Here is a 14640-nt window from a genome sequence, read left to right as displayed (position 1 = left end):
CCTCAGCTCCATCAGGTGGCTCTTTCACAACTGCATGGCTAGAAGATAATCACCAACATATACTAGCAACACAACCCTCTGCCTGTGCCATGGGCAGACTCAGCTGTGCCTGTGTTGGCTGTGCCAGTGCCATTCCTGCAGCTCAAATCAATCCTCCTCTACACATCACTCCCTCACAGCCCCAAAACCACCCTTACCCGGAGCTTCACGTGTGTCCTCTTGCGGAGCCACTTCTCACGGGGTTTGGAGGGGGTGAAGACAGACACCTCCTTCCCATCCAGCTCCAAAACACTCGAGTTCTCGTGCCTCATCACCTGTGGGAGGACACAGCCCATCAAAGAACTCAGTCACCTGTGTGGTGACCCCTTCCTCCTCCTGCCTTTGCTGTTCTGCATCTCCTGAGCCATGGCAATGCCTGGACAGAGGCAGCCTCAGTTTGCCTGCTGGCTGTTTGGCTTGTCTCAACTTGCAGGTTTTTCCAGGCTGCTCCCTTAATTACAAGGACAAGTGGTCTCTTCTGAATTAGCAAAGCTTGTGGCCAGCACTGACTCAATCCTGGCTGGGAGGCAGGTAATTCAGACTGTGAAGAGGCACAAAACTGAGTCAAACACAGCAGGACAAGCTCTACACTCAGATATCTGCCCTTCTCCAGGCATTTGTTAGTCCCCTTACAGCAGCTCCCTGTCCCCCTTGAGCTGGGGAGCCCAGAACTGGACACAGGAGTCCTGACTAATTGCCTGTTTCTTCAGTGGAACATATTGTCACTGTTGTGACTGTTCCCACTTGTGCACAATTATGGGTTTGTCTGTCTCTGTCTCTCCCTTCAGCCCCCTTAGGTTGAGTTGGATGCAGGGCTGTGGGTTTCACAGCAGCTGATGCAGCAAGGTGTGTGCAAGCACAGAGATGTCTCCCTGAGCTAGACACAGCCTGAGAAGAAAGGATCTCACTGTATTATGGCTCAGCTGCCACCAGCACTGCCATCTCTGTTATTTATGGGTCCCAGAGTACTTGGGAAGATAGCACTGAAAGAAAGTTTGCCAACAGAATCATAAAGAATTGAGAGCTGCAGTCGAGGAGAGCAGGGATGGCTTAACAGCAGAGCTCCCACAAAGCAAACCCCAGCACCAAAGTGGGCAACACAATCCACAGACTTGCTTTTAGCTTTGTTTTCTTCCAGTTCCACACTCTAAGTGCCGTTCCTTGGAGGGCTCACACTTTGCAAGGCAAATAATTCCCCCCCAGCTCCAAGGAACTGCAAGAAAAACACTTGTTTTAGGAAAATCACATTTTAAACAGTGAATTTCCATCTCAGGCCAAATGTAATGTTGACAGAATCTGAGGTGTCAGACTCCAGACACCAGCAGTTCCCATTTACCTGGCTCCAGGTGAACTGCTTTGTACTGGAGGAGTGACAACTAAATCCCAGTGCAGTGATCATGGTCTGAGCTCCTAGAGGAGACCACAACAACTTCAAAAGCCAAAATGGAGAATCCAGCTCTGCCTGTCAACTCATGCCAAATCCATGGCAAACTTCCCCTTTGGTTTGACTGGACTTGGTGCTATTTTTGTTTGTACAATGAGAAGTTTCCCTTAAGTTTCAGACTCGAGATCCAAAGTCACACATGTAGAGAAGAGCTCACTTCAAAAAGCAAGTGCCACTGATAGGAAACAGCACTGGGCTCACCCCATGGCTCCCTGGTGAAGCTGTGTGAAACCTGCAGTGAGAAAACCCAAACTCCCAACTAACCTGGCAGCACACTTGGTGCAGTTTGATGAGGAACAAAAAGGAGGGGAAGGAAATGGATCTGCAGTGGGAAAAGGTGTTTTTCTCATCTCTACGTGTCAACAAGAGTTATGGAAGGTGACGTGGGAAAAACAAAGAGCCCAAATAGTTTTCAGCCCAAGGGAGATCAGGGGAGGGAAGACAACTGTACCTGTCTCAGCAGGAAGGAGACAACATCTGTGGACTCCCAGTAGCTGGCATGGAAGAGATGTGGCAAAGCGACCGTGGGGAAAGCCGTCAGGGCGTCAGGGCAGTAGAGAGCGTAGTCGATCCTTTTGGTTCCCCACCACTTGGCAGCAACTAGAAGCAAAAAGAGTTGTTCAGATAAAGGGAGTTCAAAGGCACAGCCTCCATCACAAATGGTATTTCAAGGCTCTGGCTCCTCACTCCAGGTATGCCAGGAGGTTGCTCCCTGGCTGGTTGCACTGCTAAGAGGGAACAACTGACCCAGGGCTCGGCAGCTGCTCAAAGCAAGGAGGGAACACACAGGGGAAGCAGCACTTGAGCTCTCCTTTATTGCAGCAAATAGGAAGGCACTAGAGGGCAGGTGTTAATTGGAATCCATGTGTTGAAACACAAGGCAGAAACACATCCCCCTGGAGCTGTGGGAGGAAGGATGTGTGTGCTCTGCCCACCACAGTCCATGCCCAGGCATCTTCTGCCCTGCTTCCAACTCCTTCAGCTTTAACCAAGGAAAAGCACCCAGATGTTAGCCACACTAAAGAGGATGTGAATACTGGCAGCCCATGTGAGATGCTGAAAGGCACCACAAGGCAGTGTACATGGCACATGCTGCCAGGACTGCCAGTCCCTGACAAGTCCTTGTTGCCCTCCCGGGCTACCATGTTGCAGGCAGAGATATCCAGCCCAGCCTTCCAGGAGCAAAACCTCTGCAGTGGCCAACAAGGAAAGTACATGACTTTTACTTCAGTGGGGACTGAGAACACACTGGGATTTTGGGTGGGCAATGACACAGACAATGCAGAAGTTTGTACCTCAGGGAGTCAACAACTGGCACACAAGTGACAAACAGCCACCGTTCAGCCACGGGACACCACCACACTCCCACGCTGCCCCCAGCTCTGCCCACACACACAACCTTTCTGACTACCAATGAGCATGTCTCAGCCCAAAGCCTCAGATCCCAAAGGCAAGGGCTGCTTTCCAAGCAGTGAAGAGCCCTCAGCCCCCGTGTGCTGCACCCTGGAAAAGCAGCAATGGGAAGAGAAGATGGATCAGATCAAGTGAGCAAGAAGAGGAGCTGTGTTTGCATGCAGGTTGCAAGCTGGGGCTTTGACAAAGGTTTTCTCAAGCTTCACTTCTCTCTGTGACAATGTTTTCTTTCTATAGACTTCCAGGAAGGCTGCCAGGTATAAGGTATGATCCATCAAACCCCTCTTGTTAAGTGAAATCTAGCTGGTGATGAGCAGAGATGCTGCACTGAAAAATGGACCCATCAGCTCCTTCCAGAGACCTGCCACAAAGCTCCCACCGTGGCAACATGCAGAGAGTTACAGAATCAGCACATCCTTGTGCCTCAGCCCCAGCTCTGCTGAGTGCCCAGGCCACTCTCCTCCTAATGGCTCTTGCTTTTCTGAAAGGCCATGGGAGGGAAGAGGAGGGCGTTGATGGACCAACGTGGCATTTCCAGAGCACACAGCCATTTCTGACTCCCTGTCTTCCAAATTGGCAGCTCCTAGCCATGTCTCAACCTTTCATGTCTCATGCAAATCCCCAGCTTGGGTAATTTGAGATTCTCTATAGAAAGCAGACAGGATTTACTCATCCATGCTCAAAAGACAGTGGTGGAGGCAGAAGCGTTGTCCCCACAGCTCTGCCCAGAAGAACTCCTGCTCTTGCCAAGTTGTTAGCTGTGCTATGATGGATCTTCAGAGCAAAGTGACAGGATTGCTTGTTAAAATGCAGTCAAGAATATGCAAGTGCCTCAGTGAAAAGTGCACAGATCTGCTGTGAAGCTCTGTGGCTGATTGAGAGAGGAGGTCGACCAGAGTGGATTTCTCCAGAATACCTGTCTTGATGTCCAGGTCGGGTATCCGATGAGCATAGACTGCAGCCTGACTCCAGGGCCCTTTGAGCTTTCTTCCCTTGGGAGGGATTTCATGTTTATGCTGCCTATGCCTCTTAGATGAGGTTTGGGTAGGGGATTTGTGAGGGAGGGCGAGTAGGGACAGGAGGCTAAGCCCCCTGCAATGATTAAGGTGGTGTTTGGTTTCTAAAAGGAAAAAATAAGATACATAAAAACCAAGCAAAAAATCACACTCATGGCACACACACGCTGCAGGCAACAGGGCTTTCATCTTCCACATATTCACAGTGCAAGGGAAGCTGCACCCTAGGGAGGGCTCCTGGGAGGCAGAGCCGTGGTTTTGCAGTGTCCCTCTGGACTCCTTCTGTCCCTCCCTGAGGGAGAAGCACCGACTGCAGCCAGCCCTCAGTACCATGGCCTCACGGGACCACCCTGCTAATGGAGTCAAGCACAAGAGCTGCAAAGCCAGAGCCAGGGCTCAGAGATGTCAAGGGGCTGCCCCAGCCCTTGGGACAGGCTGTGGGTGTGCCAGGGCAGCCACGGGGTCTGCGCTGCTGCCACGACTCTTCCCTGAGCTCAGGAACAGGTTTGGATGGCTGTGAAGTGTGTGGAGGAATAAATGACACAAAGCAGAGGCTAAATAGCTGGGGAAAGCAGAGAGTGCTGTGTGGGCCTGATCCCAGCTTGCAGAAGCAGGATCCCTCTGTGCTATCACAGGGCCTTCAGGCATCACCCTGGTGTTACACAAACCGCTGCTGCCCCCCGAGCTCAGCACTCCTCTGTGGGTGTGCAACCAGCACAAAACAAACACCTTCCTGCCCCAGGAGCCTCCTTCCCAAGCACAGTAACATTTAGCAAGTGCTTGGCAAGGTGTCTCACCAGGACAAACACAAGAATGCACACGAGGATGTGCTTTGGGAAAGAACAACTCATTTGCCAGAGCACAGGTAGTTTATTCCTACTGCTGAGTGTTGCCTCAGACCAGGCAAGAAGTTACAGCAGCTCCTGACCAGCACCCACAGACCTTCCAGCCTCAGGGAGCATTAACTTTGGCAATCAATTAGGAAGGGAGTCCTCCATAACCCTGGAGTCTAACGTGCCAAGAATGGAGCATCTCTCAGTTTTTGCCATCTGCTGGGACAAGAGTTTGGGATGAAGGGTTTTCTGGTGTGGGGTGTTGTTTTGGTTGGGTTTTGGTTTTAAATTTATGTGGTTTTCAGCCTTTTTCAGTCTCAGTGAAGGGGTCCCTAAGGACACAGACTGTTAATCTCACACCTCAGCTGAAATGAGGAAGGGCTGAGCTGTTAACAAAGGCTGTTGTTCTCCCCTGTGTCAGCTGGGAAGTTACACAGGCCTTGGGAAAAGTAACAAATACACAATCTCTTTCATTCCTCATTCAGCTCTGGAATATGGGTCATAAGTGGCTGACTGAGCTGCCCTGTGGGCTACAGAAGAGATGAGTTTCTAAAGCAAAGTAAGGAATAACCCAAGCCCATTCTTCCCTACCAGCATTCGAGGGGCTTTCTCACCCCTCTGTTTTGGGATCACATTTAAGTGTTCTGTGTTGAGCCACGTGCACATCCTGCATTTTCAGGCTGGCTGTGCTGATCTCTACCAGTTCTGCATGATTTCTCAACAGCAGCACAGGAACATCCCCTTGGATCAACCCTCACATTGCACAGCAGCCAAGTCGTGCTCAGAGTTTATCAGCTGTTCCTCCACTCCAACAGCTCATCGCCAGCACTGGCCAACATGCACAGCACAGCAGGGACCCCTGTGTTGGACTCAAACATAGCATCTGTTCCTCCAAGGGAAATGGTAACATGTGGCATTGACTAGGGCAGAACCAGGTGAAGGTGGAATGATTCCAACTTCTTTTCTTTGGTTATTAATGGAAAGTAGAACCCCAGACAGACAAGACAGAGAGAAGCTGCGTGGCTCTGGCGCTGAGACAGCGGCGTGGCAGCGAGGGGAAGTCTCAGAGGGGGTGAAACACTTACTGTTGGCTATGTTGGAAGCAGTGTAACTGTCTGCCATTCCTGAGACCTGGCTGGCAATGCTGATCTCACTGGCTCTCCGGAAGCCCCTGAACTGAGGGGCTGAAATGGGGGTGGACAGGGACGAGCTTTCCATGAAGACGGCACCATGAGACTGAACAACATCTGCTACAAAGTTGAAACAGGGAAATCAAATATATTAGACCAACAGACAAGAGGCTGGGCAAGATGAACTCGAGGGGAGGAAAGAGGCAAACAAGGCTGCAAAAACCTTTCAGAACTGATTGGAATGGAAAAAAAACCACAAACCACAACCACAAAACCCATTTCATCGGAGCTCTGGTTTGAAAAGAAAGCAATGGCACAGCAGGCAGAGACATGTGGCTGGAGGAGCAGTCTTTGAGAGAAGCAAAAGAAGGAGCTCAAAAACCAAATCCAAAAGCCCAAAGGAAAAAATCCAGGCAGACTGATTGAAGCAGCAGGAAGCACGGTCACACAGACAGATGTGAATATACACAACTTGATACATTCACATCCAGACAAAATAGCCAAGGGAAGGAGGAGGACAGCAAAACAACCTTAGAAAGGGGGTAATGTTTGTTTTCTTGAAACACTTAAATGAACACCTCCAAGATAGAAGCATTAATGCAAAAAAACACACCCACCCCCCAAAAAAACCCAACATTTTCATGCCTGGCAGGGGCTAAATTGGAACTTGTGTTTTATTGCTAATGGATACAGCCAACACTAGTTAAACTAAAGGAAGGGCTATTGAAAGAAAGGAGTCTGGTGCTGAGCACTTACATCTCCCATCGGTGCTGGTGGGTCTGACACCACTCAGTCTCTGTGAAAATAGAGCTTTTTTTGTACAATGTGCCAGTCTGGATTGTATAGGTCCCAACTGAGGTTTACCAAGTGTGGCCTAACCCTTGAGTACATAAATACAGAGAAGGAGGGTTTGAAGTCATGCTCACATGGACCTTATACATGTACTGGAGGGAAATGGGCCTAAAATGTTCAGGACTGGCAAACTGAGAGGTGCTGAAAGTCACAATAGAATCTGTGTGTTTTGGTTTTCTCCCTCCAGCAGTGGCAAGAGCACCCACTCCTCTCTGGATGCTACACAGCCAAATTGTCTGTGGGATGTCCCAAGACCCTGCACTGCAGAGGGTTCAGAATGTCAATACCAAGTACTTCACAGCTGGCAGCACCAGGACCACAGTAACATGCAAAAGCAAAGTTACTTACTATGGTTTTCATGTTGCCCATCTCTGCTGTACCTGAGGAGCAGCATCTGAGCTCTGTTCCAGGCATCAGACAGAGCCCAGCCAGGCAGCTGATGCCACGGGGGAACCCGAGTACATTATTCCCACACACCAGCATCCTCTGCCTGTTTCAGCCAGTTTAGATAACCTTGGAATTCATCCCAGTATGTGGCTGACACGGGGTGTTGTTTTGGCAACTGGTTTATTTTAACATCGATCTTTTTGGCTTGGGGTTACTGATTTGCTTCCTCTGAGCTCTCAGTTCGTAGCAGCAGTGTCTGTGCCCACACAAATCCTGCTGCAGCAGAGGGAAAGGGAATGTATGAAGCAGAAAATGTGTAGCTAAGTGTCAGTAAAAGAGTTTTGTTCTCTGCAGGGAAAATCAGGCCACAAGCTGCTCTGTGTAAAAGCTTCGTGGACTGCAAGATCTGAGCCTCAGCAGGAGCCTGACCTGATGAGGAGCTGCACACACTGCCCACCTTGTGCCTGAAAGGTCATTACCAGCATCACTTTCTCAGCACTTTCCTCCTCTTCTCACCTTGCCTTGAGTTGCTGGCTGCCAAAACTGCCACCAGTATCCACAACTCAGCCAGCCCCACCAGGCCAGTGCAGCTTTCTTACTGCAGCACAAGCAAGAGGAGACAATTCAAGCAGAGGCTGTGGCTGGAGAACGTGAACCAAGCCAGGAGCTGTGTTCAGCCCCACAAAAGTCTCAAGGGTCTTATTCTCACTGCTGCATGACCTGGGACAACCCTCTCATCTCCTCCCTGTTATCCCTTCCTCTCCCTTCCCTTGCCTGTACAGGCTGTGAGATCTTTCTCTGCTTATGCACTCGTGTCATATCAAAGGGGTGATGTGACACAGCTGTCACTCAGAGATGACCATCAGCTTCCCTGAACCTGGGCAGAAGCAAGAAGAGGTTTGGCTTTGTCTGTGCTCAGAAAAATGCCAGGTTCAGGTTTAACACACACCTACCAGTGAAGCCTGAACTTCTTCCTCTCCCTTAAAAATAAACCATCTGTGGCTCAAATTAGGAAGCAGCTGGAAGAGCCATTGGAGAGTGCTACAGCAATGCTGCAGAGGAGAAATGGCTGGGCCAAATGTGGTGCTGCCTGGGTTGATCTTGGCTCTGGCTCCAGGAGCATGTCTTCATTCAGTTCTGCTTGATTTTTTTTGGATAAAGGAAGAAACAGTGACATTCTGCACTTGCTCCTTTTAGCCAAGTCTTGCTTCCCTGAGTCTGGACAAGGATTTTTGAATACAATGAAACAAAACCACCCAACCTCAAGAGCTGTTCCAACACCATCCTAGCTAGTGCCACCAGAGGAGTGATTTTCACTCCAATCAAAGCCTGAGCTGTTCCAGCATTACTGAACTTGTGCAGTTTACTATTGCCCACATTGGTGGAAGGAGTCTGCTCTGCAGAGGACAAAGTGCTGCCCCTCAGTAGCACTGCTGTGCTCCATCCCTCTCGGGTTACTCTCATGCTTCTCCCTTTTCCCAAGCTACACACCCTCTGTCCCTGGAAAAGGACAGTTTCTAAGAAGAAAACAAGGGTGAGGAAAAGGCAGGGCAGGAATCATGGACAGAGAACCTTCTGCTCCTTCAGCCAAGCCTCCTCAGCCTCAAAGCTGCAGTGACAGTGATTTGCAGCTAAACCCTGGGACCTGACTTGCAGAATAAGCCACAAAACCTAACAACATAGTTCTTAAACTCTTTATATTCTTTGCACCTAATTCCTTGTGCAGCATCACTCTGGACATTCTGAAACCAAAGGGGCTTTCTTGGGGAGTGAGGTGACCAGAGTGGGATGTGACAGATGCTGCCACACAGGGACAGACCCCAGCACCTGCAACTGCTCCTGAAGGGACCACTCCAAAGCCTTCTGCACCACAGAGGTGCCATCCCCAGCCACAGCCCTGGCAATGACAAATGTTTTCCAGGTGAAGTCGGACAGCTGGACCAGGCTCAGTGGTAGCAAGACTTTCATCAAGATGAGCTGTTCCTTCAGGTCACTAGGTAAGGCCAGAGATGTCCCTGGTTTGTTGACCGGCTGAAGTGAACTTTATACCATGGCCGAAGGCAGACTTGATCAGAACAAGAGAGCTTCAGGAAGGGGAGATCTGGCTCAAGCAGTGCCCTGAGCACCCTCTCTCCCAGCAAAAGACCTGCTGCTGGCTGCTTGAGCTGCAGCACATGCTGGGCCAATGCCACGACCTGAGATTTAACTGCACTTCCAGAACAAGGGGCATAAGAGAAGTCACTTTTTGTTTGCCTACCCATGGACCTGTAATACTCATTTCAGTCTTGTGCCTTTGCACTCAGGGACTCGTTTGTCAATGTTCTTACTAATTGTTTCCCACTAAGTGAACAGCACTGGGCTGTCCTCCTGATGTACTGCTGCCACTGTGTTCAGTCCTTGGGGTATGTGAATGGCAGATCTCACTATGTGCTATTTGCAGGTCAAGCTGGGGCACTGAAGCAGGAAATATTGAGTGCAATAAAACAGAGAATAAAGTTCAATAAAACTAAAAACTAGAAAGAAGCCAGGCAGCTGCTGAGCACAGGCCAGGCCCTGCTGCCACTGCTCTCACTGCTTTGTGCTGGGCACTCTGCAGCCACCACCCTGACGTCAAGAGCAACACAAAACTTCTGTTGTCGCTAAGTTTTTATGCTTCTGTAAATCCCCCACAGTCCAGTGGCTGAACTGAGGCTCAGCACTTGCTACAGTGAAGCCAAGCACTGCCTGGCCATGCTGTGTGCTCTTGACACACAAGGTAAAGAGCAGAGAAGCTTCTAAAAGCTCTGTCCTGACAGCGGGAAATATCAGATGACAGCTAAATGGCATTTCATCAGCGACCTCCAAAGTGATTAATTAATAGTACCACAGCCTTTCCCCTCTGCTTTGTACAGAACATCACTGCACAGGCAATGTGGCAACTGTACACCTAAAAATCACCTCCATCTTCCAAAGAGAGAGAGAGACTGCAGTCAGCAACGTCGCCATCCTGTGTGACCACAAAACGTACTGCGCTGAGCATAAATAGCAAGGGTCAGCTTGTTAAAGACAACACGGCAGCAGAGCCAAGCTCTCAATGCAAAACACTGACAAAGGAGTGAGAAGGGGCAGGTGAGACACACGGGGAAGAAACAAGTAAAACAAAGTCACATCTCATTAAAGTCACAGACGAAGCACCAGCCACAACCAGAACAAACGAGGCCATGCAGCACTTCTGATGGAAAACAAGGCAAAACAAATGCATCAAACTTTGCTTTTAAGGCAGAAGTGGAGAAATTAATTTCAAGAAGCCATCAGGTACAGTCACCTCGGGGTCTGAAAGCCTCAGGAGCTGTGTTCAGCACAGCCACACGCAGTGTCCAAACACACAGCGCTCAGAGACAACATCTCCTCTGACACAGACATTGATCAGGCTCCTGGTCACGGTGCAGCGCGGCTGACTGCTGGGGAGCCACACACTGCAGACAGCCCTTCCCCAGGGGATCCTGCACACGAGCAGGGCCACCCAGGGACTCTGTCTTTCTGAGCCAAAGTCTCTTTTCCAGCAGCACAGCCACCACAGATGGAAGAAAAGTAAGTATGTGGCAGCGGTGTGTCCTGGAACAACATCAGAATGGGGCAGTTTGGAATCCCACTTCATTTTTAGGGTGAGTCTCCCAGAGCCAAACAGCAATTCCTGTGGCACAGCCTGAGACACAGCATGAAGATTTCAACTCCAGGAGGCAACAGTATGATCTCCAAAAAGCATCCAAGTACCCAACACCATAGACAATACAAAAGTGTAAGATTACACACACTCAGCAAAACCAGCACTTTTATTGGAAACATCTTGCCAATTCAGTACAGGAACAGGGATACTTGTTTCCATGAAGCTGTCCTGGTGCTGGAGAGCACCCAGAGCACTACTGTCCATGAGGAGGATGGGATTGTTCTGGATTGTCTCAACTAGAAGCAGATGGGGAAAAAACAAAACAAAACAAAACAAAACAGAAGGACAAAGAACAGAGATGTGGCCACAACGTGTTAACATACAAACAGTTACAACTGAGCACTTCAACTATGAGTCTTCAATGAAAAGGCAACCTTCAAATAGAGTAAAAGAAACAAAAGGTGGGTGACTTTCCAAATAGGCTGACATCAGAGAGATTAACTGGTAGCAGAGGAGAGCACAACGATGGCATTTCAACAACAAAAGGAAGGGAGTCCTCTGAACCTGCTTCTCCAAGAGCCAAATCCATAAATACCCAGCAGATCCAGAGGTATCTTTTTACCATGAGGGGGAAAAAAATCAGGAAGCTGTAAGGGGAGATTGACTGGAATCAAACCCACATCCCACACGGTGCAAAGCACAGGAGTGAGCGGGGATGTGAATTTGATTTCACTTCATTCTGCCAGTTGGTTGTAACAGAACAGGGACCCAATGATTAGTACAGATGGGAAAATGAGAAAGTCTAAGAGGCTTTCTGAAGCGTGGACTTGATAAAACCCAGCTCTCTGCAGGAGGAAATGTGCACAAGCAGTGTTCCAGAAGGTTTTGTACATAACTAATTATAGTTTGAGCACCTGAATTTTACGTGATCTCCAAATCATTCAGCTTAATTATAGCAGCAATTAACTTTTCTGGAGCGCCCTACAGTGAACACTACCTTCAGTAGTGGCTTTGCAAATCATGGTTAGAACAGTCAAATCGTAACACTGAAATCCTGACTGTAACTGAAAGGAATAGACTGTTACATTATGCTTAGCAAATGAAAATGCTTTGTCTTACATGAGAAGCGAATTCAAAGCTGCTTTTCTGTCAGTTTTATTCATCAAGGCAGAGTAGCACCTCTTAAAATAACAAGGCTCAAACCTGGAGAGGGTTTCAAAAACCACTCTACTCTCCTCATAGTTGAGCTAATTGCTGCTTAACTCCTCTCCACTCATAGCAAGTGTCTCTCTAAACACAGCCAACTCAAAGGTCTAGGGAGGCGCAGCAAATAAGATCCCTGCTGTTGTACAGAACGACAACCAGGACACAGGCTGCTCAGTGTCAACGAGGCTTCTCCCTCTGGTTCAGTGAGATCAGGGGCTTTGAAATGAATTTAAGAAGGTAAGATGTTGAGGATTTTTGTTTTTAAGAAGCCACTTGCAGCTGATACCCAGAATACATCCAAGAAGCAAACTGCTTTTCAAGTTGCTATAGATTCCCCAAACTGTTGTAACAGGATGGGGTACAAATGTAATTGTGGGTGGATCCTGTTTTAAACGTATTGCAAAAAGATCTTTGCTAAATCTGACAAGTGAGTGGGGCCTGCAGAAAGTATTTTATTCACTTGATTAAACATGGGGTTTAGCTGATGCCCATTTAACAAATCAGACCTCCAGATTCAGCAATTACAATGCAGCCTTTAAAGAAACTGATACACAGGAGATTGCTGCTTTGGGCTCTCAAATTAAAAATTATGCAGAGTAGCACCAGAATTATTCAGCTCTAGACACATATTCCTCTTCATTTAGTCCTGCATGTTTCAAATATTAAACAAATGGAAATCTACTGGAGCTCTAGGGAAAAAAACCCAACCATCAAATCCCAATCTCTCTAGCTGGTGGCTTTGCTATTCCACTCTGGTTTGCCAACATGACTTCTCATGTGCTGTTTAGTTTTACAGTAGTGACTCAGTTGCAATGTTGACTTTAAGTAGCCATTGACTAAAAACCTCTACAAGGGGAAAAATTACAGTGCAATTGTTTTTCCTGCCCCAAAGTCCTGACTCTGCAGGGAACCAAAGCTTTAGGTGAAGCAGAAAGGTCAAATTTAGCTCTGCACAGTGGTAAGCTTCTCTGAGAGCTCCTTGCAATGAGAGCCTGCACTGAAATGGCAACAGACCATGAGAGTCTCAGCACAGAAGTGAGGAGAAGATGGTAGGAAATAGAATTTCTTTTATTAGATCAACTGCAGGAGCATTGATGTAATGGGAGCTGAGGCAGGGCATGGTCAGGACACAGTTGTTTCAAATGCAACCCAGTAAGACAAAAGGGTATGCACACAGCCTCTTCAGACTTTGCTACTGCTGCAATTGGGGGAGAGCAAGTGAAGAGGTCACTGATGGCAAAGGAATCCTATGTAACTGAGGAGGACAAAGGATATCACTGGCAAGGGCCAGGCACAGTCACCAGCCCACTCATCTGCTGTAGCCTGCCCAATGAAAAAGCAGAGGTTGCGACCGAGTCAATCACCTCACTGGTGACTCTGCTCTTCCCGGTCTGCACTGGCCCTCCAAACCTTGAAGTTCTAAACTCTGCCAAGTTAATCACGTTTCACTCAGCTCCAGTCATAAGCACCAGCTTGGGTGTAAAGCAGAGACCTTCACAGAGAGGCCACCACATCATGACTCTCAGCAGCTGATGGCCTTTGTGTGACAAGGGAAGGGAGTATGTGTCACAAGGCACTGCTTTTGTTTTCTGGTAAACTGGAAACAAGGCTAACATGAGGCCAATTCTCTTCCTTGTCATTCCCAGCTGCTTTGGTAGTGTGGATATAACCCTTTGGAGAGTTACTATGGATCCCAAGTGACTTACCCAGAACAGCGGAGTTGCCGTCACCCAGCGGGAACCTCTGGTAACGGGGAATATTAAACGGGGGCAAAAGGTAGAACTTCCTCTCCAAAAGAGGCTCGAGGCGTGAAGCAGATGGGTCTGCAGGGTGGAACAGGTTATAGACCTGCTGACAAGCTGGCCTGAGCTGAAAGACTAAAAAGATGAAGAAAAAAACCCCTTCAAGTATCAAAAGGTTATTTGTTAGAATATCGTAAATATTCACCTGCTGGGTTAAAAACCAAAGGGCTGAAGATTTATTATCTCCCTCCTTTTCCAGCTGAGTCCATTGAAACAATGTGTTACAGTATTTATAGACTCAAGAGCTGTTCAGTGTTTTTAAATGTTTGGAAGAACATTTGAAGTAAATTGTATAATCAGGACTGGGTAGAGCACAGTCATCTACTTCCCTCCAGTGCAATAAACATTCTATAGCAATGTCTGGGGTTTTATCACTTTGCCTCATCAAACTGCTGCCTTTGTAGGAGGAGGTGCTTACATCACCCACTAACTGAGCCCAGCAGTTTAACTTCGGGACTTACTGTCAAGAGCTGGAATGACAGTTTTTCGCAGTGCAAGAACCAGACCCAAGGGAGAACCGAAGAGGAAGAAGTCAGTGATCTCAAACTCAAACTTGCCAACATTTCCTCCATCCAACATCGTAGAGCTGCTAGATCTCCTGGATCCTGGGTCATTTCTCAGGACACTAGAATGTAAACTGGGACAAGAGCAGAAAACAAAGTCAACCTTGTATTCACGCTGTGTTTTCCTAATTGAAGGCTGCATTAGTGACTGACAGTGAGTGTAACTCCTGTCTCTTCAGAGAAGGAACTGTGCCAATCAACCCACCATGCCTCAGTGGTTCCTCTGGCCAGTGAAACATCCCCCCAAACAACTACCCCATTGCATTGGCATAATTGAGACTGTACAAACACAAGCTTCGAGTGGGTTCA

General features: G+C 48.3%; 1 protein-coding gene across 5 annotated transcripts in view; it reads right to left on the bottom strand.

Moving 5' to 3' along the window:
- Nucleotides 1-14640, bottom strand: part of PITPNM2 (phosphatidylinositol transfer protein membrane associated 2) — a 137010-nt gene that overhangs the window by 8887 nt on the left and 113483 nt on the right. For 3 of the 5 annotated variants that reach the window (XM_062009547.1, XM_062009550.1, XM_062009548.1), the window contains 6 exons: nucleotides 14230-14405; nucleotides 13673-13843; nucleotides 5831-5995; nucleotides 3813-4016; nucleotides 1935-2083; nucleotides 198-314 (listed from right to left, as the gene is read on the bottom strand). In XM_062009547.1, the coding sequence (XP_061865531.1) occupies nucleotides 198-314; nucleotides 1935-2083; nucleotides 3813-4016; nucleotides 5831-5995; nucleotides 13673-13843; nucleotides 14230-14405 (982 nt within the window). Of the gene's footprint in view, nucleotides 1-197; nucleotides 315-1934; nucleotides 2084-3812; nucleotides 4017-5830; nucleotides 5996-10906; nucleotides 11057-13672; nucleotides 13844-14229; nucleotides 14406-14640 lie in introns of all 5 variants that reach the window. The other 2 variants (XM_062009551.1, XM_062009549.1) reach the window with 2 other exon arrangements.

Source organism: Colius striatus, chromosome 17 (assembly GCF_028858725.1).
Source record: "Colius striatus isolate bColStr4 chromosome 17, bColStr4.1.hap1, whole genome shotgun sequence".
Lineage (NCBI taxonomy): Eukaryota > Metazoa > Chordata > Aves > Coliiformes > Coliidae > Colius > Colius striatus.
This window is presented reverse-complemented; position numbering and strand designations above follow the sequence as displayed.